Consider the following 16,877-nt stretch of genomic DNA (forward strand, 5'->3'; position numbering starts at 1 on the left):
TCATGGTGGACAGCAAGCTCAGCTGGCGAGACCAGATCACCCGTACGGCGGACAAGGCCGCTAAAATGGTTTCTTCCCTTAGTCGGTTAATGGCCAATGTCGGAGGTCCACGGTCCAGCCGCAGAAGGCTGTTGATGTCTGCGGTCCAGTCAGTGCTCCTGTACGGTGCGGAGGTCTGGGCAGACGCTCTCAATAAGGAGGTATATAGGATGCGGCTCGCCCGAGTGCAGCGTCAGGCAGCACTAAGGGTAGCATCTGCCTATCGAACAGTGTCCGAACCCGCCGTCCTGGTGGTTGCTGGAGTCATCCCCGTCAAACTTTTGGCGGCGGAGAGGAAGGCAATTTATCAGCGCCGTGGGGAGGACCAGGCAAGTATTGAGGAACGCACCCGGACCTTCCAGCTGTGGCAGGAGAGCTGGGAACAGGAGACAAGGGGGCTCTGGACCAGGCGACTGATACAACAGGTCCAACCTTGGGTTAATCGGCGGTGCGGAGAGGTGAACTTCTACCTCACCCAATTTCTGACGGGTCACGGCTTTTTCCGGTCGTACTTGTTCAGGATGGGCAAAGCCGTGTCACCCGATTGCATATACTGCCCAGGCATTCCCGATGACGTGGAACACACTTTCTTCCACTGCCAGCATTGGGAAAGGCCCCGCCTAGAGGCTCAACAGTTCGTAGGACTGCTGTCGGTGGACACGGTCATACCGATGATGATGGAGGGTGAGGACAATTGGACCTGTGTGTCACTTTACATCCAGGGTGTTCTCCGCGCCAAGAAGCTTGACCTCGACCGGGATGCGGTGTAGGTCAAAAAATAAATAATGCCAGAAACGGTGCGAGCCCTGTGGGCTTAGGTCACATGTTGGCCTGACTTGAAGTAATGTGACAAACAATTCCAGGTCTGTGTCCAACAGAGTAGAGGGGGTTTTTTAGTGAGTAGTCTGTGATAAACTCAGGAGTCTCACACTACAGGCTGGCTACCTGTGTGCGTAAAAGCATTTTCCCTCCTCACCCTAAAAAAAAAAAAAAAAAAAAAAAAAACATCCAATATTAAAACAGAAATATTTGTAGAAACTATAACCTCTTGTTGAGATACTAGAAGGAGGTAAAAACAAGCTGTATCTCAATTTCTTCAAATTTTAAAAAGTATCTAATCTTTTTTGGTTTGAAAGTAAAAACAATAAAATGTATTATTAAGTTGGCTTTTAAATACAAAATTAACTTTGCCGATCAACTTGGCTGGTTTAAAAAGAGTGTGTCACAGATTACGTTACAACAGTTGTTTCTCTACGGGAGCCTCTTTTTGGACATTTCCTCCCCCACAGAGAAACATCATCATTGCAGTCTCATAGCTTATTTTATATGTCAAACCTGTTTTCAATGTTGTTTTCATACTCAAAAGAATATAGAAAAAGAAGAATTTATAGAGAATATTTGTGAAACCATTGAAGAAAGTTGTTTAAGAGTGTCATGCTCTTTCGACCTCCTCGGGGTACAGTGTTCAAGACACCAGCCAACCAGTGAGTTTAAATCCAACCTTATTGTCATGGACTAGAAATGATAATGTTAGAAAAAAAATCAAACACGATATTCTTATGTGAAAGATAAAATACATGGTAGGATTCTTTTAAAATATCTTAGATAATTGTAAAACATACGCTCAATAAATTGCTTTTTATTGGCTACTAATATACTTACGTGAGTATGGGACTCTTATTACCTTCTACAGATTACCATAAGCCATTAGTTATTATTTAGATCAAAACACAATAAGTCAGAATTATCTTGTTCAAATATTATGTGAAATAAGTTTGAAATATGATCCATCAAAATTGAAATTAGTGCAGTTTTAATTGTGGTTAACAAGCCAATTTTAGAAATGATGGTAAATGTTAAAAATGAATATTAAGAAAGCAGAAATAGTAGGTTAAATGATATTGTTAGGTTTGTAAATATAAGCTTGAAAACGTGCATGTCTAGTATAAGTACAGTTTTTGGATTAGGTAGATTTAATGCCACCTGTATGACTTTTGTTGTTAAATACTCTAATTCTTATATTAAATCGCAGTTTACTTCTTACAATATTGACAATTGATTCGATGTTAAAATACAAAAGAAAATACATGCTAAGAAATCAAGTAAAAGGATATTTCTAGTAACGTACATCTATATGTTGCTACATGTCGATGAAATACATGTTCAATGACAGTTGAAATATTTTCTTTGTGAGATTGAGTAACTATTAGTACTGTTGATACATTTGTTGTGATTTAATTGCTGAATATATGATGAAATGGATCATGAACTGAATGATCATACAACTACTCATACTATGATACTACTATCATTCAATATTAATAAAAAAATACTACTTCTTTCTGAGCATACTGGTGCAATTGTAGAATACTTCCATACTTACTCTAGCTGGGCCCTTCATGGTTAAGCATGGAACAGAAATAACCGTTTAGTTACAATGATTACTATATGAAACCATAACTACAAGAGGATGGTGACATGTGGTTTAATTTCAGTACTTTTAGAGACTATTATAAACTACAGAAGATAAAATGAGTAACTTACTTATTACATACTACTAACGTAACTATACCTAAATATCATTACTGTAACCCATTAAAGAAATATGGTAATTTATGTTAGTTAAGGAAAATATATTAAAAATACCTTTAATCGATAACTTTAAAACTTTATCTTATAAAAAATTACATTTTAGAATTGTATGCACAATTGAGCCAAGAGATCCATTTGTTCCCTTCATTTAGATCGACTTGATGTGAAATCGTCAACAGACTATTGTTGTTCATCTCATTGTAGGATGTTAGGGCTTAATGTTCTAAGACATTCTCTGATGTAATATATTATTTGCCTTACTAATCTAATTTTGAAAAACCTACAACAAGTCAAAACCCTCACTTGCCGACTGGTGTAACAACAATTTACCAACTTTTGGACTAGCTAGAAGGCCTACTCGGTTTACCCCGTTATTCAGGTTAAAGATAAGAAAGTTGAATAGTTTTCGTAGAGATCTTGCCAATGGCACCTTAGAATCCTTTAAAGTTCCATTTTCATTCAATTTTGGTTATTTGTTTATCGCACCATCGGTTAATTTTTTTTCAATTTTTACTTGATGGACAAAGTAACTTTACGTTTTCGGTTATGTCTGGACGCCTCCCTATATGGAAATATAGAAATAATGACATTCGTTCTTCATGCTACGGATATTCCAACCATGGAAGGTAGTTCAATAATTGTAGCAAGCATGACACCCAAAGAGTTGTTGTCTATGACTTGAAGAACTTTAAGACTGAGGGTATGGATTCAGAGTGATGCAGTCAACAATGTTACCACCAATAATTACACACGGGTCAACTTGTGAATTTATTGCAAAGACGGAATATTTTTTCTGATGGTTGAAAGTGTCCATGGCGTATGTTTGTGATCAATGAAATGCCTTAAAATGAAAAGATGAAGTGGTTATTTTGGAACACCGGCAAAGTGCTTAAAGCGTCTTGATAAGCGTTCCAAATCCCTCTTAGTATTTTTTGGTGATAACATTGAGAGTGAAAATTTTAACAAATGAAGGAAAAACAATAGGGCTTTCAAGGTAATTTCGTTTAGGAGGGAAAATATTTGAAAGCAGCTTCATACCCATTCTTCATGTCTTAACAATGTGTGAGCACAAGTATGCTATATAATTGGTAGTTTTTATCCATCATCCGATGCTTACTTTTAATTTTCACAGGATGTTTAATAGGTAATTTAGTTTATCACATTTATCAAATAAAAAAAAAAATATTTAATTTCACCATTCATAAGTTTACCCGAGCAAAGAGCGGGGAAAAAGTTAGTTGATTCGAAATAATATACTGTCAAATAAACTAATTATAATTATTTATGAATTAGCTTAGTATTATACTTTCAAAATTACGTCCATAGTTGAAAATCGTTAATTTTAGTGAAATATATTATTGTTTTTCTTGAATTTTATTTCTTGGATTCTTGGAATTTCTTGGATTTTATTTATTTATAATTTTTTTTGACATGACTTTAATTAATAATAATGTTTCTTCATACATTTGTCCGTCATGATTAATTTTCAGTTAGTACACAGGAAGCAAGTAGGCCTACGTTTTTGTAATTAAAAGTTAGATGTAGGTGCTGATGTTATATACATGCTATGTACGTTTGTAATACTGGTTTCGTTAATCAAGCTTCTTAAACGTTTACATTTGACTAATTAATATGTTTACAAAATTTGTAGACCTCGGAGCTATTTATTTTAATACCATTTATCATTTTGGTTAAATACAATCTATGTGAACTGTAAGTTATAAAAAAAAAACTATATACTAAATGAATCTGAATATATATTTAAATGGTGCAAAACTATTTACATTTTAATTAAATGAACTGTCCCACTCATTCCTATGTGTCCAATCACACTGATTGGTCTATAGTCTAAGTAAACATTATTTACACATATGTCGTCTTGTGCAACCGCAACAGTATTAAAACTAATGTTATTGCAATTCTCGTAATGGCCGTCCCAGGAGATTACGGATATTATGTTTGTAGAGTTTAGGTGTAGAACATTTGGTATTGACCGGGAACATAGATCCCTTAGGAAAATGAAAGCGTAGAATGTTGCATCAGAAACATTAAAGCCAGTAGAAGACAGTAACCACAAATTAGCAGATGAATTGATAATGCTAGGCTTTAATTATAATATTTACCCCACAGTGCGTAAAAATCTATATTTTTAATGGTGTTGAATGTTTTAAAATTTTGAAAGGAAACAAAAGTATTTACTACGAAAGCAGTACATAGTATTTTACCCAATGATTTAAACCCATGACCTTATAAGTTCTAGCAGGTTAATTTCCAGAAACAAGAAACGCAAGGTCTTTTAAAGAACACAGGACTTAAAGTAGTAGTGTTTAATGCCATAAGAACTGAAACAAAATTGAACTTTAGAGATACAATTTTATTGCAGTCAAGTTTGTAAGGATTGTACTAAAGACAAATCGTTACTGTATGTCCAGTCCTTTGAACGGACAAAGGCTACGAAAGATACAGTAGAATCCCTGGAAAGTTATATTAAGACCAGCGTTTCCTCTTTATGCCAACTGTATTTATTTTGAAACACAAAGCAATATCCTTAGTGAGGCAATATGAACAATTTACAAAATTAGAATCTGTCTGCTTCATACGGGTTTGAATGAGTCTAGTTCATACAGCTAGTTCCATTTCAATTGATACAGTACATTGCAATCACTGTAAATAGTCAGCCCTTATAAGATAGAGAGAAAAATTGTTGATAGTAAAAAATGAAAGTAAACAACCTAGGATTTTAAAGCGTAATCATGTTTATTCATGTGGTAAACAAATTTGAATGACAACTACATTAAGCAATAAACTTACATAAAATACAATAATCCAATTATAATCCTGATATAATCTTTTCATCTTTCTATATGCTACAATCTTAAGTGTTTTTCTCATAGTAATAAAGCGTTTACGAAGAAACGGAGTGAAGATGCTTTACATAATGGAATAAGTAGAAGGACAAGTGTTTCCTTTTAATAACCGCTTATGTTTGGTAATCGTATTAACGGAAAGGAGGGCGGGAACAAGAGAAGTGGTACTTGTGACAGTCGTTGTTGATGTGATGAGCTGTTATATCGTTGTTATATCCGTGTTCTTATATCGAATTTGTATGAAACATTGATGCTGAGACTAACGACTCGAACCTTTTCCAACGACAATTAACAGTCGCATTATGATATAGTTACTTTGATTTATTTTGCTTACACACTGTTTGGAAGTGTAGTTGTTGTCAATTCATTTTACACATTTTATCCCGAATTGTCATCTTCCTTGGGGGTTAAATATTGCCCTTCGATAGCTCTTCCTATCATTCATTCTTTATAGTGGAACTTTACTATCTTACTAACTTACTATCTTTAGGCAAATCAACACAAGATTCTTCACAACTCTTGCTACCCCTGAAAGAAGCTAAGATCGTGTTTAACTGTATACGTGTTATTTCAATATATACGTGTATATGTGTTCAAAATACACCTAGACTTAGAGTAAATAATATATAACCTTTCACCCGTAACATATTCAGTTAAAGACATTAAACGGGCTAATGGAACAAAAACTGTTCAGCAAAACCAAAATTCAAATCTAAAACGGCCACCACTTCTTTATCTAAAATATGTACACTCATAATAGTCCGATTAAACTACAGTGGTTAAGCTCTTCACTAATCGGGAACTAAAGTACCTTCGAGTTAAATTTTTTGGTTTTATAAGTTTTTTTTGCAATTAAAACGACTGTTGGTTATGTGATGGATGGGTAAATCGCAGGTATTCTCTTGGTATATTAAAAATAAACGTTATTTATATTTAGTATATATTCGGGTTTTTACGGTCTGATAACTTTAAATCAAACTTCATGACAGTTTGTAGTTAAAGCACTGGTTAACCCCCATCTCTGAGGAGACTGAACTTTTAATTTAATTTGAAAACCAACCCAATAGTTTCACTAGAGTTTTAATCATGCAGACGGTCTATTCCACTACAATGATTTTGCTGACTTAATGAAGTAGAACATTCTAATATAGCTACAATAAACTCTATGGCAGTTGAATTGGTAATGAATGAGCAACCTGCAAGCCTTGTGAAAACCCCCTTGATTGCTTCATGACGTGATAACATACAAATAGCCTTGATTGTTCTATCTTGTTGAAAGTTCACTGCTGATATACATTGGTTGAACCGAGCATAAAGCAATAATATCAACGTTTTAACAACATTCCAGACTTTTATTTTGTTAGAGAACGGTAAAACTACAATGCTAAATGAAGAGACGATCTTTGATTTATTAATATTGAGCATAAATATATGATCAATATCAATATCAATTAAATTTAATGAGTCACAATAACGCAGAAACACTACAGAAAAAAGTTAATACATTTTGTTTTGTTATTTAACGATAGTAATATGTTACGAGTTAATTCTCTATTGGCAAAGCTTCTGCTTAAATTAAGATTGAATTTTCTTTATTACATACTGCGTTGCGAACTTCCTCGATGCCATTTTGGTTCAGTTCCTGGAATAGCATTTAGATATATCATGGAAGGGTCTTTGATAGTTACGCTATTGTTCAACGGACCCCTTTTTGGTAATTTGATTTCACCAGAAAGCCGACGATGTATGTACATTCGTATCGTGGTTTAGTAAAATAGAATGTTTACGAAGTAAAAAAATAGCTGTTGCAAGATTGCAATTACAATAAATCCATTACCTGGTACAGTACTAGCATAAAATAAATAAGTAAATAAGATAAGAGCGTCTTAAAATATATTGTTCTTAATTTTAAGAAAATTTAATATTTGTTTCCATAAATTTGGATTTAATTTGTTTTTAATTCGTCCATCGCAAAGTTTGTCAACTAGTTGATAGTGTAATCTTTATCTGAACCCTATACTGCAGACGAAAAATTAATGTAATAGCTCATTTGGATTAAATATTATTCAAAACATTACTTCTATAACACTTCTATAAAATTTAATTTTCAAAGTACAATACACGAAAAAATCAACAATTCGTTGCTTGAAATATTTTATGTTGTTAAAATTTGTGTTATGTCTGTCATTTGCATTCTTGACGTTTTTTTTAAGGAAATGGTACAAACTAATCTTGTTCCTTACGTCGCCGTTTTAGTATACAAATGGCATCTATGAACAGAATCTATCTAATTTGCAATCAAACCATTGACCTTCGAATTGAATTTGATCACTATAACCCACCTAACCTGACAATTCATCAGGGGGCAACAGGGGGGTGTAACTGAGGGGTAGTTTTGGGCCAGGGGGAAAAAGGGGGTGTAACTGAGGGGTGGTTTTGGGCCAGGGGGCAACAGGAGGGTGTAACTGAGGGGTAGTTTTTGGCCAGGGGGCAACAGGGTGGTGTAACTGAGGGGTAGTTTTTGGCCAGGTGGTAACAGGGGGGTGTAACTAAGGGGTAGTTTTGGGCCAGGGGGCAACAGGAGGGTGTAACTGAAGGGTAGTTTTTGGCCAGGGGGCAACAGGGGGGTGTAACTGAGGGGTAGTTTTGGGCCAGGGGGCAACAGGGTGGTGTAACTGAGGGGTAGTTTTTGGCCAGGGGGCAACAGGGTGGTGTAACTGAGGGGTAGTTTTTGGCCAGGGGGCAACAGGGGGGTGCAACTGAGGGGTAGTTTTGGGCCAGGGGGCAACAGGAGGGTGTAACTGAGGGGTTGTTTTTGGCCAGGTGGTAACAGGGGGGTGTAACTAAGGGGTAGTTTTGGGCCAGGTGGTAACAGGGGGGTGTAACTAAGGGGTAGTTTTTGGCCAGGTGGTAACAGGGTGGTGTAACTGAGGGGTAGTTTTGGGCCAGGGGGCAACAGGAGGGTGTAACTGAGGGGTAGTTTTGGGCCAGGGGGCAACAGGAGGGTGTAACTGAGGGGTAGTTTTTGGCCAGGTGGTAACAGGGTGGTGTAACTGAGGGGTAGTTTTTGGCCAGGTGGTAACAGGGGGGTGTAACTAAGGGGTAGTTTTGGGCCAGGGGGCAACAGGAGGGTGTAACTGAAGGGTAGTTTTTGGCCAGGGGGCAACAGGGGGGTGTAACTGAGGGGTAGTTTTTGGCCAGGGGGCAACAGGGGGGTGTAACTGAGGGGTAGTTTTGGGCCAGGGGGCAACAGGAGGGTGTAACTGAGGGGTAGTTTTTGGCCAGGGGGCAACAGGAGGGTGTAACTGAGGGGTAGTTTTTGGCCAGGGGGCAACAGGGGGGTGCAACTGAGGGGTAGTTTTGGGCCAGGGGGCAACAGGAGGGTGTAACTGAGGGGTAGTTTTGGGTCAGGGGGCAACAGGAGGGTGTAACTGGAGGGTAGTTTTGGGCCAGGGGGCAACAGGGTGGTACAGAAGGGGAGTAGTTGACTAATGAAAGGCGCCAAGTCCACGGGGCGCCAACATATCTCATCGCTCATCGTTCATTGGGATATACATTACTCACTTCGCTCCGCATGCATCACAACACACTTAAAAACCCATTTCGATGATGGCGGGACCGAAAATTTGTTTGTGCACTCAACAGTGAGTTTATTAGTCAAGTGTTGCAGGGAAAATATTTTAAAGCGAATCTACTGGCGTTTCCAAGAAATTTGTGGTGTTTTATTTCCAACATTAAAGTTTGTTTTGATGGAAATACATGTTCACTCAATAGGAAAATAAACATTTTAAAAACTGTTGTGTAAATAATAATACGGTTTTGTGTATTTAACTATAGTGATTGTATTATGAATTATTGACCTTTAACATGCTCCGGTTTATTTTTCAGGAATAGCTTGTGTCGATTTATTAATATAATAATGGAATATTGTACGTTTATGTGCAACAGGTAACTCAGAATTACATTTCAGCTACAGTAGACCTTAGCTGTACCTTACGCAGTACAAATACGTATACATAATGTACTAATCGGTTTTAAGTGTAGTGCCTGGTAACATAACAGTTACTAGCGAATGAGATTTCTTTTAGTTAGTGTCTTTGCTCATACACAAATCTTTTAATCATCATATAATTAAGTTTTACCCAAAGGCAAACACATAAAACCGTGGAAGTATGTGCATTAATATTTGTAAGTACAGGGCCTTAAAAAATCAAGGAAATGAACTAAATTGAAACATATTTTAATTATTAATATTCCTAAAACACACTGGAAAAGCTAGTTGAGTTTTGTTAGTATATGATCTCCCACGTGAAAATATGTGGAGTTTTACATGAGTTTTAGATATTTCCCTATTGAAACATATTTTTAATTTTCTGGTTGGCATATTTCGTTTACTGGGAGGTTGTGTGAATTCATCCGATTTGGAATGTCAAGTATCAATATTTTTACCTTCATTCTGCTTTATATTATACATTTTCCTATTTTCATTTGAATCGATGCGTTGTAGTATCAAACTAGGTTGATTAATGTTCACAAAAAAGACTTTATGAACCATTTCAATATTTATCTACTTTGTTTATAATGACTGCAAATATTTTATGTTTGTTACTTACTAATTTTATTAGTTCAGGTAAAATTGTATAACCAGGATATAAAGTAGATTGTTTTACATCTGCGTGAAAAAGAGGGGACAGAGTAGTGTGATTATTTGAGTTACGCATTGTTAATCGTGCCAAGCTCAGTAGTAGTAATATTATTTGTAAGTCTTTAAAGGTCCACAAAGGTCGACAAAATACCGCTTGTAGGTAGTGGTCGTAAACTAAATATTTAGATTTCAAAATACGACAAGGCTTGAAATGTAACTTAAGATTATTTCTCATTCTTAAAACAGTTCATTCACGACACAATACCCACAATATGTCCGAAAGGGTCTAATAATTCAGCCGGCAAATTAGGAGGGAAATTCCCTTGTTCCGACAGCTCTCGCAATAAAACATTAATTAAATAATGGCCCTCTCCCTCTCCTCCTTTTCCACCCCTGCGTTTCTCTCTCCTCCCTCCTCCACTTCCTCTCTCTCAACTTAATACAGATCTTGACCCTCACCACCCCTACACGTGTCAAGAGTTACAATACCCACTTAACATTTTTAATTATCTTGTTACCTAATGTGTAAGGTTTTATGTTTCCCTACAATAACAGAATCCTTAGTTAAAATAAGCGGTATTAGTTAACTGGCACATACCTTCTCCCATTAGCTTGTAAAAAACTTTATAAAGGGTAAGTGGTGAGAGTAATTTTATGCCTATATTTGATAGGTAAAATCTCAAGAAATTGCAATCAATTTTGAACCGTAATTTCTACAGCATTGGGGGTTGTTCTATTTAGGTAATCGTGTAAAGAACCTTACGTACTAATCTTTAATCAAAATAGTTAAACACGTTTTATTAAAAAGCCTATTTGATGAGTTTTGATAGGAAAATCGCCTTTATAATGAAATTAAAGCTCCTGGAGATAACATAAACTAGTATACACATACTAAATATCACAAAACCGGACTCAAAACGGATATTTGCACCCTAAACTAAAATCCGAAAATGTTGATAACATTATACTTTCTCCATATACTGTGTATAGGGGGAGAAAGTAAAATATTAAATTAAGGGGCTTTAGTTTATAAATATTGAATGTATATAAGTTTATCTTCTAAATTTTCATCCCAAGTGTAAAGATATATAGCCTAATTTCGATGAAAAATAAAAATAATAATAACCTTATGATGTTAAAATTTAAACAAGTTATACTAACGTATGCACCAATGTAAACCTCTTGCACTGCCGAAACATTGTTTATTTATTTGTTTTGAACTTATATTAGGAACTTATATTTGGTATGAGAGTCACATGAACTATACTGTTGAACACACTGTATGGAGTTATATTGCCAATACTGTTTGTTATATAGTTTGTGAAATCCTATTCTCTAATACGAGCTTTGTCTGTCTGACTGTAGTATACATCTCGAAATCCAGTGGAAGGATTTTGACTAAATGTTTGAATTAGGGACTTATAGGCCTAAAAACGTGCTTGGTGACAGCCACTACCTCAGGAATATTCGTATTTCACTACAGAACTCATTTGAAAATTAAAAAAATTTACATTCGCCTTATGGGTTGCTAAGTAACCATGTTGGTTGGAAAAAATACCAAGGAAAAAGTAGGCTAAACAAAATAATTGTTACTATTGACATGACATGTCAATAGTAACAATTATTTTGTTATTGATATAAACACAATCCACAGTATGCTAGCAAATAAAAAATACAGTAAAAATGGAAACACATCAGTTGTAACTATTGAGCAACGATTACGATTACACTGAAGATTACTCAATGTAGAGGGAAATTGTTCCGATCAAATAGGGATTTTTTTAGCCCTCTCCCAACAAAACTTAATCCCTGAAGCCATGTAAACTAATTACATCTGGGTGTTTTAATTGCCACAAAACTATTGCCATATGCTAAATCCCAATGAAAAAAAGCCAGAATCTCAATTTCATAAGAAGTAGTATCGTAAAATTGAAAAATCTATGTCACAAGCCATTTTGAAACTTTAGTGAGGAGGGGAGAAAACTGATGTGCGAGGACAACTTAAACTTAAGCAACATAATAAAAATCTAATTTTGATTTAATTGCGTGCTTTTACATTACAGAGTTGTTATTATTTCAGCGATCAAATTTCGTTTAAGGTTTGCAATAAAAATGTTTTTCGCTAATTATAAAATGTTTGTTTACAATATTGTTTTATTTAAACTATTAAACCCAATTAACTACAACCGAGCAAGGCTCGGTCCCCCGGTACTATCATATAAAATAATTAATGCTTAAGGCAAGGATTTACAGCTAAAATTTGCACAGAAAAGTTTAAAGAAACGTGAGTGACGGATTGCAATAAAAAATTATTAACATATATATTATCACAAGGGATGGATAATATATTTAGCATATTATTTAATTATTTGAAGTGTTAATCCTTACTACCTCTAAAATCAACACACGGACCATAAAATAAATGTCAATGTAATCAAAGTATACGTATGTATTAGTAAGTATAAGTAGTGTATACAATTAGCATCGTACTGTTATGTACAGAACTCTCAAAACGTATCCTGAAGAGGTTGATTTGGACCGTAATTTTACAGTACTAACAAAAGAAGAGGGTCGGAAAACTATAACCGATAGGTTTTTTTATATACTCTAGAAATTCAGATGAAGGTAGACAATTAATTTCTTGAATTACGTAAGCTAATTTTATGAATATTAAAGGTAAAAACAAATTATTATTCACTTACTGATATACCTCCCAATTTTATAAGCCCTAAATTCTAACTTTGTATTTGAAAATATATTGACTGCAATAATATTGTTTATTTAACAACCAATTTTATGTATTTCTATCACAACACCATTCGTGGTTTTACCACCCAATCATGAGACTAATATTATCCTTTCTAAATATTACCAAGATTTTCTAGTATGCCCAATATCTATATTTGTAAATATTCCAGTCATTAGCTATTAGTAATTGTATGTGCTTTGTTGTCTACCACTAGACCTATCTTAAACTATTGAAGAACATTATTAAAATATTCAACATTTTATAACTCTCGATTAATAAATTACGTTTTAACAGATTAAAAGCCTCGCATTAATGTACTGATTCATCAACGTGTGTCAAAAATGACAGAAGAATTGACAAATAGGAAACTGAACACAGCTAACAAAACATAAATAACGCAGTGGCTGTAACTTCTAAGATAAATCTTAGACTTTGTGCTAATCAATGAAATCTTAAATCCAGCATGGACAAACTTTGTAAACAGGTATTATAATTTTTTAAAATTATTTTATAAAAGGGCTGTTTTGTATTATATTTTTTGACGAAAATTGAATTATCTCAATCAATCAATTGTATTATCGTTTCGATCGCACTTTCAATCACTTTAAATTTGGGCAGCTTAAAAACAATTAAATGGCAAGTCTGATAAACGCAGAGACCCAAGAATATGTACCCAAAATTTAACGAAAAATTATTTATCATATATAATTGTGCCTGTAAAGCGTTAACTGTATAAAGTGTTATTATTAGTTTGTTTAAGTGTGCAATTAAACAAGTATATCTGTAAATTAACCTGAAAATGATACTTGACAGGAGTATATATACATCTGTGTGTATTTAAACTGGATCAATTTAAATTTAAGAAATCGCACCCTATGTTGCCGCTTGGGTGTCATGAAAGATGCAAAAGTAAAGATAAAAGAAACTTAGTACTTTACACAGTGAACTTGGTTTATGGAATAGATAAACCTGTGGATAGAATATTACTCTTGCTAACCAACTACATAAAACAAGTGTTACAGTGATAAATGAACAATGTGCAAATTTATCACAATGAAGATTTTATAAGTGCAGAATCAGAGTGAGGCATGACTAAAATTAGATTCCAGACAATAACTAGAATGATACAACAATTCAATGTGTAAAGACGTACGGTATTTACATCTTATCAAGAGTGTAGGGGCCTCAAAGAAAGATACTTGACAGGGGTTGCGAAAGGGTTATGAGATGCTAAATGTTTTATTACATCGTTTCAGATCGCGAGTTTGAGACCAGCTGGGGCTATCACGTAAGTCCAATTCTTTATTCCTTTACACACCCTCCAACCCCTTGTGTTCTACATTCAGGTTGTGATACATTTAGATAACACCGAAGAGAAGAAGTACTTTGTGAATACTGCTGCGGGCCACAACAGTGCGTTCAACAATCAACCAATATTTTTTCCGCTATCTCAGACTCAAGAACTTGTATTATATTATATTTACTTTGTTTTTAGCTTGTGTTTTTCAGTAGGTTGGATGTTTTTGTTACCCTTTGTATTTCCCCATTTTGTGTGACAATTTGCAGAAGATGCTATTAAGTTATCTTCTATTCTCTAACATGATAAAATATATATTTTTTACAATAATACTTGCACATCTACAGGGTGAAACAACCATATTACCCACTCAAGATCACAGGCAACAACAGCAGAAGTTTTTACTTATTTTATAATTTGAGCAAATTCACATGCACAAACTTCATCGTAAATATGAATGAAATACTAGTAATATAAGTATTATGTGATCTCTGCTGATTTCACTAACGACTCTTTGGATTGATTTTCATAAAAAATTTCAATACTGTTACTTATACCTATCACCTACAGTAATGCTGTCTGAGGGGACATTTACATTATTTTATAGCGTACAAGACACATGTAAATCTTGTATGTAACTATAACAAACAATGGACCGCTTAAAACACAAAGAGAAATTGTTTACCAAAATACACGAGAGTAGATATTATTCTCGTGGTCGAACGAGAGTTAATAATTTGGTTTTTCGGGTCTGCCGGGGTTTAACCTGCTCTAATGTATTCATAGAGGTGAACTTGGTTCGGTCGATATCCGACCAGTCCCATCCGGGCGAAGTGTGACGTGCTTGACGATCAGATGTGCATTTCACTGTAAGCTAAAAACTTGTATCCTAAGCTATGTATAGGTAGAGTAAGTTGGATCGATCAATATCCAAGCAATCCCATCCGGGCGTGATGTGAAATGCACATCTGATCTATGTGCATTTCCCTGTACACTTCAAACTTGTGTACAGTACTAAGTCACCTGATTACGCCGTCTAGTTTCAACCAGGTTTCAACTGTAGTATGACGTGCAACTCGCACATTGCTCTGTGTGACTGTTAAGGTATAAACTAGGACTGTTAAGGTATAAACCTTAAGGTATAAACTAGTTGTTATTTGATCAAATATTTAGAGTAATTCTGGTTCACTAAAAAATTAGAGCTTTATATGTTTGTATGAATTCTGCTGGGGTTTTACAATTTTGACTTTTTCAATGTTTGGCCGTTCTTCTGTATTTAGTTTTATGATTGGCCCGATAGCTTAAAAAACAAAAACACCCCCACCTAGAATAAGTTAGTTTAAATTTGTCTGATTAATTTGTTCAAAAAATATTTCTATAAACAATACATATTTATTTCACATTTAAATGACATTAGATTTGACGAGTACTTAGGTTTGCTGTCATGGGGTAGCCAAATGTTAATAGTATTAGGTGAAATAAATAAATTTTCCAAATTTGATCAACATATATATGTTCAAATTTAAATTTAAATTCAAATATATTTATTATAGAAATTAACAGCTTGGCCTCACCAAGTTTAAAAAACTTGTCGGCGAGGCCCAATTGATGCATAAAATTAAACAAACCAAATGTTTACATTTTATTTGTCTAGAACAAAAGATATATATTATATATCCATAAACAAGCAAACAACAGTTTACTTTCTATAAGAATAATACGTGGAATTTAAATTTACATTTTTGAACATTTTTTCCATAGCCAATAGTTGTACAAAAACACTTTAATGTACAACATTATTTTTTTAAGCTCTTCAAAATTGCTTGGTTGGGAAATTTTATGGTTTGAGGCTGGAAATCGGAAAAAGCCATCCATAACCCCATGCTCCGATCATGCTGGTTCGCGAACTCATTCAAGTTTATCCTGACCAACACCTTGAACCCAAATTTTAAGAAAATCGGACCAAAATTACTCAAGTTATCGTGTTTACAAACCTATTAATATGTATAACAATTTTAACGAATAGTGTTTTAGCTTCTAGGGTAATCAAAATGAAAAAGTTAATCGGTCCCTGTCCTAAGTCTTACCGTGCCACAAACGGGTAATAACAACTTCCCTTTAGGGGGAAAAATTAACAAATCATAAATAAGATAATTGATTAGTTGAAACATCTCTTCCTGAGATGTTTATTTCTTTATAGTTTGGCGTTGCCATAAAGTGTTATTCTTTGTTAGTTTAGAAAGTAATAATTCTATGAGAATGTAAACAAAAAGGTCATAGTTGCTCATTCAATCTGTTTAATAAACTGGTGGCAAAATGTTTTGCACTCTCTGAATAAATTAGTGCTAAGAGATTTTCACAACCCATTTGTAAATTAATGTACTCTCCATTAATTACAAAGCTTCAATAACAATATAGATTATAATGGTCGTTTATTTTGAAGGGTCCTGAAACCTTAGTTAGAAACTGGCCTAATTGCTTCTGCGATTACATCAAAGTAACGGACAATATTGGTAAACCAAATTCGCTGCGTTATATTTAGCCCTTGCAAATTAGGCGCTCATAAAGTAAATTGAGTTTGGCCCGTCAAATTGAGGGTCTGTCCAAACAAACCTACAACTACCAAAATATCCTCAATCGCTATAGATAATTCCTCAAGATATCTCAAATTAAATATAATAAATACGA

General features: G+C 34.6%; 1 protein-coding gene across 9 annotated transcripts in view; it reads right to left on the reverse strand.

Moving 5' to 3' along the window:
• Positions 1–16,877, reverse strand: part of LOC128984528 (synaptotagmin-7-like) — an 831,102-nt gene that overhangs the window by 82,553 nt on the left and 731,672 nt on the right. For 5 of the 9 annotated variants that reach the window (XM_054403861.1, XM_054403877.1, XM_054403865.1 and 2 more), the window contains one exon: positions 2,423–2,434. The exons of the other annotated variants lie outside the window; for them this stretch is intronic. In XM_054403861.1, coding sequence (XP_054259836.1) covers positions 2,423–2,434 — 12 coding nt within the window. The remainder of the gene's footprint in view (positions 1–2,422; positions 2,435–16,877) is intronic. 9 annotated transcript variants of the gene reach the window in all.

This window comes from Macrosteles quadrilineatus, unplaced genomic scaffold, assembly GCF_028750875.1.
Source record: "Macrosteles quadrilineatus isolate MER2022 unplaced genomic scaffold, UCM_ALF_1.0 Scaffold_1__1_contigs__length_201487025, whole genome shotgun sequence".
Lineage (NCBI taxonomy): Eukaryota > Metazoa > Arthropoda > Insecta > Hemiptera > Cicadellidae > Macrosteles > Macrosteles quadrilineatus.